Below are 15,018 nucleotides of genomic sequence, written 5' to 3'. Positions count from 1 at the left end.
GATGGTGGCCTCGGATTTCTCACCTCCAAAGTGACTAGAAGCTCATCCGGGGCATGCATCCAGTCACTTTTTTAAAAACTAGCTTTAGCTTAGGGTGATGGCCTCCTTGGCCTCCTCCTTCATCTCACCTAGGTGACCACATCGGCTTCCCCTCCCTGTCCTCCACACTGCAGCCACAGCACTTTTTATGAAATCAAAACTCAAAACTTTCTGTTGCTTCTCATGTTAAAAAAAAAAAAAAAAAATCAAACCTCTAACTGTGTCTTGTGAACCCTGCCAGCCTCTCCGTGCTCCGGCCTGACCACCCACCTTCTGTGTCCTTTTTTTTTGTTTTTTGAGATGGAGTTTCGCTCTTGTTGCCCAAGCTGGAGTACAGTGGCGTGATCTCGGCTACCTACAACCTCCGCCTCCCAGGTTCAAGCAATTCTCCTGCCTCAGCCTCCCAATTAGCTGGGATTATAGGCATGTGCCATCATGCCCGGCTAATTTTTATAATTTTAGTAGAGATGGGGTTTTGCCATATTGGCCAGGCTGGTCTTGAACTCCTGACCTAAAGTGATCCACCCGCCTTGGCCTCCTAAAGTGCTAGGATTACAGGCGTGAGCCACTGCGCGTGGCCTATTTTCACTTCTTGATGCCATGCTTTTCCTACTGTCTGTCCCCTCCTGCCCACAGTTTCATGAGGCAAGGGCCCATGGGTGTCTACTCACCTCTCTTATCCAGAACTTAACCCAGGACGTGGCACGAGGGAAGCTCTCAAGAAAATGTGAATGAAAGGTGAGGACAAACTAAAATATTGCATGCCGAGCCCTTAGCATTATGCTGGGCACCAAGTAAGCACCAACAAATATCAACAGTTAATGATGGTATTATTCTAACTTTAGGAGTGATGTAGAACAAAAATTTTCCAAACCAGCAGTGCTTTTCTTATTGGGTTGTCCCAAGTATGCAAGATTTGGGGTAAGTTGATGTAGTCTGGAAAGAAATATGAAAACACACACACACACACGTCTCCCAATGTGGTGAATGTTCCCCTTTAATTTCTGCCAGCATCTCTCAGAACTAGAATGTGGTTGCAGGGAGGAGCCTGAATGTCCCAGGAGTGCTAGAGGGATCCATCCATGCTTGGGCAGGCTCTGAGGGTCCTCACTGCCCACCCAAACCACATGCAGGCTGTCCACTTCTGCTCCATGCAGAGAAGGGGCTGCAGATGCAGGCAGAGTTAGCTATAGAATTGGGGAGCACTAAGATATCTCTAATAAAAGCTCCTCCAGGCAGGGCTCAGTGGCTCATGCCTGTAATCCCAGCACTTTGGGCGGCTGAGGCGGGTAGATCACCTGAAATCAGGAGTTCGAGACCAGCCTGGGCAACGTGGTGAAACCCTGGCTCTACTAAATATACAAAAATTAGCCAGGTGTGTTGGTGTGCCTGTAATCCCAGGTCTCCTCTACTCGGGAGGCTGAGGTGGGAGAATTGCTTGAACCCAGGAGGCAGAGGTTGCAGTGAGCCGAGATCACACCACTGCACTCCAGCCAGGGCAACAGAGCGAGACTCCCTCTCAAAAAAAACAAAAACAAAAACAAAAAAAATGCTCCGCCAGATGTTCAAAATACCAGCTCAGCCTCTGCACGTTTGGGCAGCTCCTCTTTTTCTCCAGTAATGCTGCCTTTTTCTCATCTCAAAGCATTTCCACACAAGACCAGTGTCCACAGGAGTTTTAGAGACTTTATTTATGTATAAACAATTTAAACACTTTGCCATAAATTATCTTTGCCTGTCCCTAGTCTTTGCTTAGCAGCAAATTAAAATTAATATAAAAACTCGATGAACAATTCATACATGTATATTACAAAAAAGTTCCTGTACCAAAGTTCTTATTAGACTTTTTTTGTTTTTGTTTTTTTTTTATTTTTAAAATTTTTTTTGTTTTTATTTTTATTTTTTAAATTTTCTCTCCTCGTGGTGACTGTCATGTGATTGTCTCAGTTTCTGGACCAAACAAACACACTAATAATTTTAACTCTGAAACAGTGATTGCGCCTTTCGGCTCATGTATGTACAGGGTGATCAGAAGTGGTACCTGTTAGCAAAAGTGTCACGATGCTGCACCTCTACCAAAACTGATACCCACAAACTACGGAATCTAAACAGACTACACCCTGTAACTGCGTATTACTGTCCACAATGGAATCTCCAAAGACGAAAGAGTATGAAATTTATCTGTAGTGATTATAGCCACCATTTTGAATTAAATTTTACACTCTGCGCTCAAATAAATTAGCTCAGGCCAGACTTAGTTGGGACCTGAGAGTTAAGTGCTGGATGGTATTATTTCGCTTTGATTTTTGATAGGAATTTCTTTTATTCCTTCATGTTTTTTTTTTTTTTTTCTTTAAAAAGTATTTCCAGTGCTCACTCCTCCTCTTGTATCCCCCCCTCCCCAGGCGCTACACACAAATCACCCCCAAAGTCGTGTTTTAAATGCACCTGTATTTGCTTAAACGAAAATGTCGGAAGGATTTGTCCCACAAGCAGTCTGAGGGGTTTGTCCCGCAGCTGGTCTGGTGACGCTGGCCCTCGCGGATGTCTGCGTGTCGCTCACGTGTGAATGAGTGAGGTAATTGGATATGAGGCCTTCTTTCTCATCTTCGTTTCTTCGTTTATCGGTCCGTGTGTTTGTTTTGTTTTGTTTTTGTTTGTTTTCTTCTTTGCTTTTTCGTTTTTGTTCTTTTGTTCCTTTCGGACACTTTGCGTCTCTTTTCTGCGTAGACCCAGAACAAGTGGGTCATATTTTAGGGGAACTTGGAACATCGTGTGTGTCTGTTCATTCATTCGTTTGTTTTGTTTTCCTCGGAATTTTCAGCCGGGCTTTAGTCTACTTCAGGATGAGGGACTTCTCGCTTGGACAGTAGCATTTGAACTCAAAAAATGTGAGCTTTCTTGCCACTTGGTCTCCTAAAGCAGCCCAGCCTCAGTGCCCCTGTTAGGTCTTCATCTCCTTAGGAGAGGAGATAACAGTTACTCCTGCTGAGCCATTCAGACAAGGAATGGCAGCAGATTATTTTGTTACCTCTTTCCCATCTCATTCTGTCTTAAAAACTGGATGTTGCTGCTACTGTCTGCAAGCTCTGGGTATTGCTCCACGGGAAGCACGTAATATCCCTCATACCCTTGCACACGCCCGGTGCTCAGAAGCTGCTGCTTCTCGCCCTCAGTCCACAGGCGGCTCCCCTCTCTCCCGTCCCTGGCTTTCTGCTGCTCCTTGGCCCAGGCCGTGCCCAGGGCCCTCTGTCTCGCCTGGTCCAGGACGCGGGCCTTCTCTTCGTCCAGGGTGTCGGGGGTGAGGCCATAGCGGATGCTGAGCAGCAGTGTGGAGTACTGGAACTCAATGTTCGTGAACCTTCGAGTCCTGCCATTGACCAGCAGCGTGGGCTGGGACACGGTCACGTTTACCCCGCTCTCCAGCACCTTGCGGCCGATGGTGGTACCCAGCGTGACCAGGTCGCCATCGGCTGAGCCAATCTTCACAAAGTAGTGGGTGTCCTTGCCCTCGATGCTGTAGTGCATCTTGTCCAGGTAGTAGGCGTTGTTCAGCACAGACGCCACCTTGCGGCTGTCCTCGCTGGCGATGCTGGACACACCCGTGGTCACCCGCCCTTCTTTGATGGCGAACATGATGCCTTTGCCAATGATGGGCGTGGTGGTGGCAAACCAGTGACCCGCTTTCTCTCGGATGCTGGCGTGGAGCTTTTTAGTAATGACCTGCCCTTCCAGAGCCATGAAGGCCTGGTTATGCCTCTCCGTTGTCTGTTGGACACCTGTAATGAGCTGTGGGGATAAGAAAACAGAGAAGGCTGAGAAGATGAGCTGGGCAGCTCACTCAAAAGGAGTCACAAAGAGAAAGGCTTGGAACTCTCCTGCAAGAACTAGTGTTGGGTCTGTCCAGATCTGAGCTGATGGAGTCCTACTTTTTGGAACTATGGACAGCTGGTTGATTACCAGTGCTCTGAACTATGGATGACTGGTTGATTACTAATGCTCTGATGGTGTGGCCTGTCCATCTTGCAATTGCCGCTAACTAAAAAAATGGTAAAGGAGGTTTGCCCCTTGCTGGCATGGGCACCCACGCCCACACACTTACCAGGTCAAGCCACCACTTGGGAAGAGCCCTGTTCTGCACTCTGATGGTTGGCAACTGCCTTGCCAGCTTCAGACCCAGGAACGTCCTGACACAAAGGGCAGGATGCTGATTTGAACAGCCTCAAACCCCACCACTGTAACCTAGATTTCCCGGAGGCCAATGACTTGGATATTCATTAACTTCCTTGGGTTAAGACCTTGCCACTCAAAGTATAGCCAGCTGCAGAGGAATCATGAGGACCTGTCCTGTTCAAAAAGCAGAATCTCAGGCCTCACTCCAGAACAACTGAGTCAGAGGCTACGTGTGAACAAGATGCCCTGGGTGATCTGTGTGCACAGGAACATTTGAGTAGCATCAGGCTGAGAGATTCAGGCTTCAAGGGCGAGAGGGAATATCCCCCGGCTTTGAGGCAGTTGCTCTGGATCCTTGCCCTGGTTCTGCAGGGGATGAAATCACCATTATCTCCTTGGCCTTGAGCTCTCCACTTGCAAATTACAACTTGTCTCAATTGGTGGTTGGGGGACAGGCTGGGATAATGGGAGAGGCTGCGTTTGGGAGGTAACGGCACTTAGATAAATGAGAGAAATGATGGCTATTCATCCACTGAGTGGTCCCCAAGGGGCAGGACTGAGTGAACGCTGTTCTCAATTACCCAGCAGCTCCTCCTTGCCTCTCTATAGTTACACAATCTGGACAATTATTCAGAGCAGCTGAGGCCTTTCAGACTTTGATAGGGCTGAGCGCCGGTTCTGTAGCAGGGGTTATCTGAACCCCTCCCATCCGATTGCAGCAGAGGTCTCAGCTGCACCCAGATGGAAACTGACCACCCCTAGGTCATCACAGAAAGACCCAAGCACAAATTATGTTCTGAAAACTCAATCCGTATACGTTTGGCCATAAAGCGCCGAGGTTTTATGTGGGGCATAAAAATGTTCTTTAATGGGACGGAAACTGCAAACCACAGTTTTATGATGTCCCATAAAAGCTGAAAGGGTTATGATCTTATAGGCAGTGCAGATGGTAGGTTGCTGCTAGATTTCTCTGTGCTGTTGTTAATCAAGGAGTGACTCAAGGGTATTCTACTGAACAGATAATGATACCACAATTAAGGCAATAATTGAAGTTAGTAAGAAATATGTGCTGTGCCAGACAGGTGACAGCACTGACATTCACTTTCCTGGGAAGTCTCAATGTGTCCCGCACCTTTTATACCCAGCTCCAATGTTTTCCTGCACTGGCATGCCCTTGGCTCCCATGAGGTTCTGTTTGCAAAAGGGAATGATGACAATCATTTGGATTCTTGGCAGGAACCTCCGCTTACCTGTCCATTCTCACTTGTTTGACTCTCTGACAGTTCATAGGGAGGAGGCACGAAATACATTTTGGCTCTTGGGAAGCCAGGAATGATGTTGCTAAGCTGAAATCCAAACATCACAAGCCAGCTTTTCACATCTATGGTGGAAACAAAAAGAAAGGTTTCTGAAATCACGATGGATGGAGAGCAGCAGCGGAGCTTAAAGAGAGAACAAAATAAAATGGGTGGCTGGGTGTAGGGTCCAAAGGGGAGGGGGGAAGAGTTCGTGACTATCTCCTGGGTCCAGACCCAGGGCTTCCATACATAGGTTTTAGAAAGTAGATGTCTTTCCAAACTTGGTCAGTTGAGAACCGCCATGTGGTGATTAAGGAGGCCCTTGCTCGAATAAGACAGATCTAGCTTCAAATCCCCTGGCTGTGTGACCTTGGGCAAGTCCCAGCCCCTCTCTGAGCCTCAGGTTCCTCAGATATGAATTGGGATAATAACTGTCAGTCTCATTGGGTTGTTATGAGGATCAAAGGAGGAAATCCACATAAAAGGATTTTCACAGTGCCTGGCACATTAACTGCTCGATAAATATCAACTCCTTTATTTAGCAAGTATTTAAGGGAGCATCTATCACAGGCCATGGAGCATCTATCACAGGCCACACAATGTGTTTAGAGGCTAGAGATACAAGGGTGGGCTGGAGGGATAAGTGATGCTTATTATCGGTGTGCAAGCCTTTTGGACTGGGGCTGCTGCACTGAGGCTGGCTCACTATGGAAAGGGGTTTCGAAGAGCTGGACACAGATGGAAAGCAGAGTCCTCTGGATCCTGAGAGCCCTTTTCTCCAGCCTTCCTACTCTCTCTCTCTCTTTTTTTTTTTTTTTTTTGAGATGGAGTCTTGCTCCGTTGCCCAGGCTGGAGTGCAATGGCGCAATCTTGGCTCACTGCAACCTCCGCCTCCCAGGTTTAAGTGATCCTCCTGCCTTAGCCTCCCAAGTAGCTGGGATTACAGGCATGCGCCACCACACTTGGCTAATTTTGTATTTTTAGTAGAGACGGGTTTCTCCATGTTGGTCAGGCTGGTTTCGAACTCCCAACCTCAGGTGATCTGCCCTCCTTGGCCTCCCAAAGTGCTGGGATTATAGGCGTGAACCACTGTGCCCAGCCCAGACTTCCTACTCTTTAAAGAGAAACCAAGAGAGGGCACTGGCTGCTCAGAGTAAGATCACCTGCCAGAGGCCAACATCAAGTCCTTGCATTGGGAATTATGTCACCTGCCCCAAGTGCCCTGCCCTCTGCTGAATGATCCAGGTCCTTAGAATAAGACTCCTTCCACACTGATCAACAGAGAGTCCTGGATGTCTGTGCCTCGAGATGCTCACATCTTCACCACCACCACCACCACGGAGTCCAGCAGGACTAATCTCCTTATGCTCCTTATCCCTGTTTATAATGGGCATCCCCCAAATCATGCCCAACACCCTCCAATCCCTTCCTTTCCTGCTCCAGCTTCACCTCTCCCCAGTTCCCCAAATACTTCTATTGGGCCCTCTGGAATTCACATTTGTATCGGAAGCCACACCCCTCCCCCCCGCCCCCACCACCTCATGTCTTCAATCTGTTTTCTAATGGTTCCTTTCCCTTTTTGCTCTTACTGAAACTCTTTCTGCCAAGAACATTGGTCTCCCTGCTTCTTCACCTGCAATCACTGGACCTGGAGGTACAAATGCATTTGTAATACAGGAGGCACTCGCTTGCGTTTCTCAAAGCTTTTAGCTTCTGCTCCACTGTCATTCCCTCCATCTGTTTTCCTGAATTAATTCTTAGTGATTTCATCATACAGGTAGTTGCTCCTTCCAACATTCTGGCCTCTTGTTTCCATGACCTCCTCTCCTTTGATAGTCTTTTCCCTACTCACTCTCATGTTTATACTCTGGACCCTGTCATCCCCAATCATTTTCATCCCTCCATCATCTCAATTTCATGCATATCACCCTCTGACCACTGCCTCAATGTTTTCGCACCTACCCTTTCTTGTAACAGGACAACCTTAATCCTTTAATCTCTCCCACACAACCCCTAGTACCTCCAATCCATCCCAAACTCCTTTCCCCGTCCATCCCTCACCTTCCTGGTTTTTCTTCTCTCCTTATCTAGCACATAGTCACTGGCATCATTCCCTTGGTGATATTCTCAGATCCCTTGCCCCTTTCTCACCTCACCACACTTGCTTGGTGAAATCACAATGTTGGTTACATCCAAGTCTTTGCCTATTCCATATTTGTACCTGTGCAGCTGAATGTGACTGGGGTAAAAATCATAACCATGCTGACCCGTGTCACTTTAAATTCCCCAGCAGGAATTTAAAGCATGCTTCCCTGCTGCCTGGTGAGCTTACTAAGTTCCTTTACTCCATTCAACTATCCTCTCATCCTCCTGGACAATTTTACTCCTTCTTATCTCCTAAAATCCCCAATACCTGCTTCTCCTTCCTCCCAGTAGCTGACCTTACCTCCTATTCTGAGATAACTGATGCAGCCAGGGGACAATTTCCCTAAACTCCCATCACATTTGCCGATGGTGATGTGGCTACCAGCACTTGTACTCATATTTCTGGCTTTTCTCCTCTTACTCTAGATGAGCTGTGCAAGTTCAATCCTCCCCCTATGCACTTGGTCACACTCTTTCTTCCCAACTCAGGGACATCACTCCAGCAATTTTCTCTCTTACCCCACATCATTGATTTGCTCTCTCTTCCAGTGGATCAACCCCATCAGCATACAGATGTGCAGCTTAATGTTTAAAAAATTTCCCCTCTTGCCCCCAACCACCCATTTCTAATTCCCCTTTGCAAAAACTTCTCCAACTCAAACTAATTTTCTATTCTCATTGTCTCTCATTCTTCTCGCCTTCTCCTTCGAATCAGGCTTTTGCCTCCACAACTTCCCTGAAACCACCCTTGTCAAGGTCATGAGTGATTTCCGTTTGCCAAGCCCAGTGTTGCTCTTGGTTCTCATCCTGCTTGACCTATCAGGAGTGTTTGACAAGTGGAACTCTCCTGCCTTTCTTTTTTCTTTGCTTTCTGGATGACATTCTCTTGTTTTTTTCTTCTCCCACATTAGTAGCTGCTCTCTGTCTGTTTTTGGTTCCTCTTCATCTCCCTGATCTCTTAATGTTGAGATGCCCCAGACTCAAGTCAGTCTATGAGCTTCTTCTCTCAACCGTCTCCACTCAACAATCATGGTGATCTTAGCCAGGCTTGGTCCCCAAATGCCATCTACATGCAGATACTGACTCCAGAATTTGTATCTCCAGCATGGACCTCTTCCGGAACGCTAAACTTGGATAGCTAATTGCATTTCAAATTTAACAGGTCCAAAACTGAACTCGTGATCTTCCTCCAAACTTGCCCCACCCACAATCTTCTCCATCTTGGCTAATGACAACCCCATCCTTCCGGATGTCATCCTTGACTCCTTTCTTTTTTCCATTCCCCACATCTAATCCATTAGTAAATTGTTTCCTTTTTTGTTGTTATTGTTGATACTGAGTCTCACTCTGTTGCCCAGACTGGAGTGCAGTGGTGCCATTTCAACTCACTGCAGCCTCGGCCTCCCAGGGTCAAGTGATTCTCGTACCTCAGCCTCCCAAGTAGCTGGGATTACAGGTGCCCGCCACCACGCCTGGCTCATTTTTGTATTATTATTAGTATAGGTGGGGTTTTGCCACGTTGGCCAGGCTGGTCTCGAACTCCTAACCTCAGATGATCCCTCCACCTTGGCCTCCCAAAGTGCTAGGATTACAGGTGTGAGCCACCATGCCTGGCCTAATCGTTTCCCTTTTTTTTTTTTTAAAAAAAAAAGTAATGTAAAATTCATATAAAATTCACCATTTGAAAGTGCACAATTCAGTGGTTTCCAGTACATTCACAATGTTATGCAATCATCATTACTAATTTCAGAACATTTTCATCACCCCCCAAAGCCCCTCATACCCATTAGTAGTCATTCTGCATTACTCCTCCCACAAACTGCTTTCTGTCTGTATGGATTGACCTGTTTGGGACATTTGACATGAGTGGAATCCCACAATACATGGCCTTTTGTGTCTGGCTTCTTTCACTTAGCATGTTTTTAAGGTTTGTCCATGTTGGAGCATGCAGTGTGCTTTGTTTATCCATTTACCAGTTGATACATATTTGGGTTGTTTCCACTTCTTTTTTTGAAACTGAGCCTTGCTCTGTCGCCCAGGCTGGAGTGCAGTGGCGCGATTTCGGCTCACTGCAACCTCTGCCTCCTGGGTTCAAGTGATTCTCCTGCCTCAGCCTCCTGAGTAGCAAGGACTACAGGCACCTGCCACCACACCCGGCTAATTTTTTGTATTTTTAGTAGAGATGGGATTTCACCGTGCTAGCCAGGATGGTCTCCATATCCTGACCTTGTGATCCACCCACTTTGGCCTCCCAAAGTGCTGGGATTACAGGCGTGAGCCACTGCGCTTGGCCTGTTTCCACTTTTTTACTATTATGAATAATGCTGCTCTAAACATTCCTGTACAAATTTTTTGTTTGAAAGCCTGTTTTCCATTTTTTTCTGAGACAGAGTCTGGCTCTGTCACCCAGGCTGGAGTGCAGTGGCGCAATCTCAGCTCCTGCCTCAGCTTCTTTAGTAGCTGGGATCACAGGCACGCACAACCATGCCCAGCTAATTTTTGTGTTTTTAGTAGAGATGGGATTTTGCCATGTTGGCCAGGCTGGTCTCGAACTCCTGACCTCAGGTGATCCGCCTGCCTCAGCCTCCCAAAATGCTGGGATTACAGGCATAAGTCACCGCACTGGGCCGAGAAGGCCTTATCTTTAGAAGACCCTCCCCATCGGGATCTTTTTCCCCCAGGGATCTCTCTCTCCCTAGCTCAGGATCCCTTGAGGAGGCGAAAGTGATGTTAAGAGCCCTCCTGCCTCTGTGACCAGGAATTTCAGTGGCCATTCCCATGAAGAGCAATGCCTTATGTCCTAGTTTGTATAGTTCTTCTTCCTCCTTCCTCTTCCTTTTCTTTCTATTCTTCCTCTTCTTCCACTTCTTCTTCCTCTTCCTCCCCTTCTTCCTCTTCCTCTCCCTCCCCTTTCCCTCCTTCCTCTCCTTTAAATTTTCTAACATGGCTGGTTTCTGAGTCTCAACCCCTTTGGAAATGTTTATTCTAGTGACTCCTCCTCCATGCTGCGGAAGGCATTTCTGAGACAACACAACACGTCTCCTCCTTTAGAAGGAATTGGTGTTATCTGGTAACAGGCTCCCGGCCGGGCGCGGTGGCTCAAGCCTGTAATCCCAGCACTTTGGGAGGCCGAGACGGGCGGATCACGAGGTCAGGAGATCGAGACCATCCTGGCTAACACGGTGAAACCCCGTCTCTATTAAATACAAAAAAACTAGCCGGGCGAGGTGGCGGGCGCCTGTAGTCCCAGCTACTTGGGAGGCTGAGGCCGGAGAATGGCGTGAACCCGGGAGGCGGAGCTTGCAGTGAGCTGAGATCCGGCCACTGCACTCCAGCCTGGGTGACAGAGCGAGACTCCGTCTCAAAAAAAAAAAAAAAAAAAAAAAAAAAAAAACAGGCTCCCTAAACAGTCTGTCTAGAGGGAATTGCTTGGGCAGGAGCTGGCACTGTGGCACCACCTAATAGCTCATGACTCTCCTCTTCTCACGTTCTTCACAGCATGTGATTATCCACCGCCAAAGCGCATTCTCCCTCTGAACACACTGTCAGCGCGGCATCTTCAGGTGTTAAGTGTAAATATGAGAAGAGGATAATGTGAGAAGGAGGTTGTGCCTTCCTCCTCACTTAGATAAATTAAACTCCACAAAATCTGACTTTAAGCTAAAGTGTGCCTCGGCTTCGTAAGCCAAAGACCCACCGGGGAGAAAGGGATGGGGGAAAATATGCATCATCATGGGCCACATCTAGGAGGGTCACTGAACTCAAATTTTATCTGGGGCTTCCAGTTTGCTAAAGCAATACCATTCAGAGCAGGGTTGGAATCTATTTCAAGGTGGATATGGAGACCGTTTTCCACATACCCCAGAAAATAATACAAAGACAGTGTCCTTACTCTTCATCTATGAACTCTCCACCTCCAAGTCCATAGCTGCTTATAAATAACAAGTGCGTGGCTGGGCTCGGTGGCTCACGCCTGTAATCCCAGCACTCTGGAAGGCCGAGGCTGGCGGATCAAGAGGTCAGGAGATAGAGACTATCCTGGCTAACACGGTGAAACCCCATCTCTACTAAAAAAATACGAAAAGAATTAGCTGGGCGTGGTGGCGGGCACCTGTAGTCCCAGCTACTCGGGAAGCTGAGGCAGGAGAATGGCGTGAACCCAGGAGGTGGAGCTTGCGGTGAGCCAAGATCACGGCACTGCACTCCAGCCTGGGCGACAGAGAGAGACTCCATCTCAAAAAAAAAAAAATATATATATATATATATAAAATAAAATAATAACGAGTGCATTTATTAGCCTTTGCTCTGTGCTAGGCACTTTACATGTCGTGATGCATTTAGTTTTCGCCACCCCATAAGGTGAGTGCTATTATTATCACTATTTTGCCGATGAAGAAACTGTGGCTCTGCAAGGCACGGTGGCTCATGCCTGTAATCCCAACACGTTGGGAGGCCAAGATGGGCGGATCACGAGGTCAGGAGATCGAGACCATCCTGGCTAACACAGTGAAAGCCCGTCTGTACTAAAAATACAGAAAAAATTAGCCGGGAGTGGTTGCAGACACCTGTAGTCCCAGCTGAGGCAGGAGAATCACTTGAACCCGAGAGGCAGAGGTTGCAGTGAGCCAAGATCATGCCACTGCACTCCAGCCTGGGCGACAGAGTAAGACTCTGTCTCAAAAACAAACAAACAAACAAACAAACAAAACAAACAACAACACAAAACTGTGGCTCTGAAGGGTTGTTTGTCCAAGTCACACAACAAGTGATTGGCAAGGTTAGAAGTGGTGCCTTTTTCCTTTTCTTTGTTTTTGAGACCGAGTTTCACTCTTGTTTCTCAGGCTGGAGTGCAATGGTGCAATCTCAGCTCACTGCAATCTCCACCTCCGAAGTTCAAGCGATTCTCTTGCCTCAGCCTCCCCAGTAACTGGGATTACAGGTGCCTGCCACAACACCTGGCTAATTTTTTTGTATTTTTAGTAGAGACAGGGTTTCACCATGTCGGTCAGGCTGGTCTCAAACTCCTGGCTTCAGGTGATCCACTCGCCTCAGCCTCCCAAAGTGCTGGGACTACGGGTGTGAGCCACCGTGCCTGGCCAAGAAGTGGTATCTTGAGATGGACTCAGGTTCTAATATCAGAGAAAACTGACCTCAGAATAGGGCAGTGCTGGGGGCAGGGTATAGATCCCAGTGTATCCAAGACAGAAGAGTTTCCTGGGATGCTAAAATCGGAAAAGTCTAGGGCATTGCAGGTTGTTGGGAGGTAGTCTCCCAGTTTTTTTTTTTTTTTCTTTTTCTGAGACCCTGTCTCAAAAAAGAGTGCCATGGCACAGTCACAGCTCACTGCAATCTCAATCTCCCGGGCTCAAGCAATTCTTCTGCCTCAGCCTCCCAAGTAGCTGGGACTGCAGGTGTGCACCACCACACTTGGCTAACTTTTAAATTTTTGGTAGAGATGGGATCTCTCTATATTGGCCAGGCTGGTCTCAAACTCCTAGACTCAAGTGATACTCTTGCCTTGGCCTCCCAAAGTGCTGGGATTACAGGTATGCCTGGCCCAGTCTTTCTTTTACACTCTTTCTTCTCGTATCTTTTCATCACAGATATGTCAATTATCAATATATTTCCTTAAAAAGTAACTGTTCAAAAGGGTGCTGCTTTGGAGCCTGTGAGTGAGAAGGAACCACTTCTTGCCCCCTCCGCCTGCTCCTGGAGGCTAACTTGTGTTTCTGCCCAGATGTCTCTGAGCTCCTACCCAGTCAGTAGTATTCTGGGTTGCTTTTCTTTGTCCTCGCATTCTTGGGAAGAACAAACAGACCCTTCTCCGGCTTCAGGAGCTGCCACTTGCATTCAGAGAGTTCTGTTTCCAAACAGCCACCATTCTTTTGCTGCTACTGGGTACTGGAGAGAAAAGGTTCTGTTCTTCGTGTTTCTCCTGACTACATCTTAATTACCTCTTCTGCTTAAATTGTGAGCAGTGAGTTCAGCCACTCTGCTAGTCTCCTAAGTGGCAAATTAAGACTAATTTAGATGGGGCTTACAGATGAGCCAACATGTGAACAGCAGAGAATAATTTGGTGTTCTCCACTCGGATCCCCACTCCCAGGTCACTGCCCGGGCGTGGGCTGTGCCTGGTCTGGCTCCTTCTCTCCCTCAACTCCCACTGAAGACATCCATCCTGTGCACGCCGTTTCTCTCACACCACCCTTTATTTTAGACTCTCTAATGGTTTCTGGATTCAATTTTGTTGGACTTAGTTCAACTTGATTTGATTCCCATTTATTGAGTCTCCATGAAGCGCCAGAATGAGAAAAGCAGTATTGCCATTCAGAAAACCCTGCTAATTATTTTTTTTGGCCTTTTCTGGAGAGCCACGTAAGTAGCTGAGGGGGTCAGTGAGGCTGACTGTGCCCTGTGAAATGATTTTGTTTGGGTCTTGGCAGCGGGACATGTCCGTACAGCCCACACTGCAGGTTTCTCTTTATTGCCTCTCTGGCTGATTCATTCCCAAGGTGTCTGATGCCAACCGGGCTTCTGGAAGGGACACTCTGTGTGGGGCAGGATTCTCTCCTATAGCTAAGGTAGGCCTAGTCAACCTCCCCATTCACACTGTTTCCTGTCTCTGGAACACTCCTTCTGTCTCTGGGCACTTCATAAATGTCTGATCAACACTACCTGCTCAGAAAGGCCGTCCGTGATCCCCTCCATAAAGGAGACACTTCTCATCACTCTCCATGCCCTCATCCTACTTTTTTCATCTTTATATTATGTATCATTACCTAATATTAATACTATATATGTGTGTTTTCCTGAGACTTATTTTAATTTGCAGCTGCAGTGATTTCGGGGACAAAAATCATGCTGAGCATGGGGTAAGCAGGGAAGCCCTAGCAGGGCCTCTGATGAGGCACAGGACTGGAGGACAGGAGGGTTTACAGACGTTAGCCTAGGTCACTTGGCCATAGCTTCTGGGCCCCAAAGGTCCCAGATGTTTCTGGTGTTTGGGGATTCTGGGTTTGACTTCAAAATGTCCAGGGCTTGTCAGTGAAGCAACGCATGGTCACAGTTGATCTTTAAGGTTGTTTATTTCTGTGGCATGGGGCTCAGAGGGCAGCACTGTGCTCCAGGTAGATGCTGCTTCCATTCCTGCCTTGGGGATGGATAAGTGGCCCCGGTCACCTAAGTGTCGATGCCTCCTTGGCCCATGGAAAAGAGCTGTGAGTTTTCTGGAACTTGGGGGTTCTGGTCTTGGGTCCTCATTATTGTTTCTCTATACAAAGCATAAACAGTGAGATGGTCCCAGCCTGCTTGCTGGAAATTAGCCCTTTGGAGCCCTGGTCTCTTTGGATCTCTCTCTCCCCCT

At 47.5% G+C, this 15,018-nt stretch overlaps 1 protein-coding gene across 6 annotated transcripts in view; it reads right to left on the bottom strand.

Annotated features, from left to right (window-relative positions):
* Positions 1–1,705: 1,705 nt before the first annotated feature.
* Positions 1,706–15,018, bottom strand: part of TENM2 (teneurin transmembrane protein 2) — a 1,283,414-nt gene continuing 1,270,101 nt past the window's right edge. For 3 of the 6 annotated variants that reach the window (XM_003900492.5, XM_021940242.2, XM_021940245.2), the window contains 2 exons: positions 5,463–5,593; positions 1,706–3,828 (listed from right to left, as the gene is read on the bottom strand). In XM_003900492.5, the coding sequence (XP_003900541.5) occupies positions 3,067–3,828; positions 5,463–5,593 (893 nt within the window). In that variant the 3' untranslated portion in view covers positions 1,706–3,066. Of the gene's footprint in view, positions 3,829–5,462; positions 5,594–13,115; positions 14,926–15,018 lie in introns of those variants that run through there. The other 3 variants (XM_021940244.2, XM_021940241.2, XM_021940246.2) reach the window with 3 other exon arrangements.

Source organism: Papio anubis, chromosome 5 (genome assembly GCF_008728515.1).
Source record: "Papio anubis isolate 15944 chromosome 5, Panubis1.0, whole genome shotgun sequence".
Lineage (NCBI taxonomy): Eukaryota > Metazoa > Chordata > Mammalia > Primates > Cercopithecidae > Papio > Papio anubis.
The sequence above is the reverse complement of the archived record's forward strand: the minus strand, read 5'-3'. Positions and strand labels throughout refer to the sequence as shown.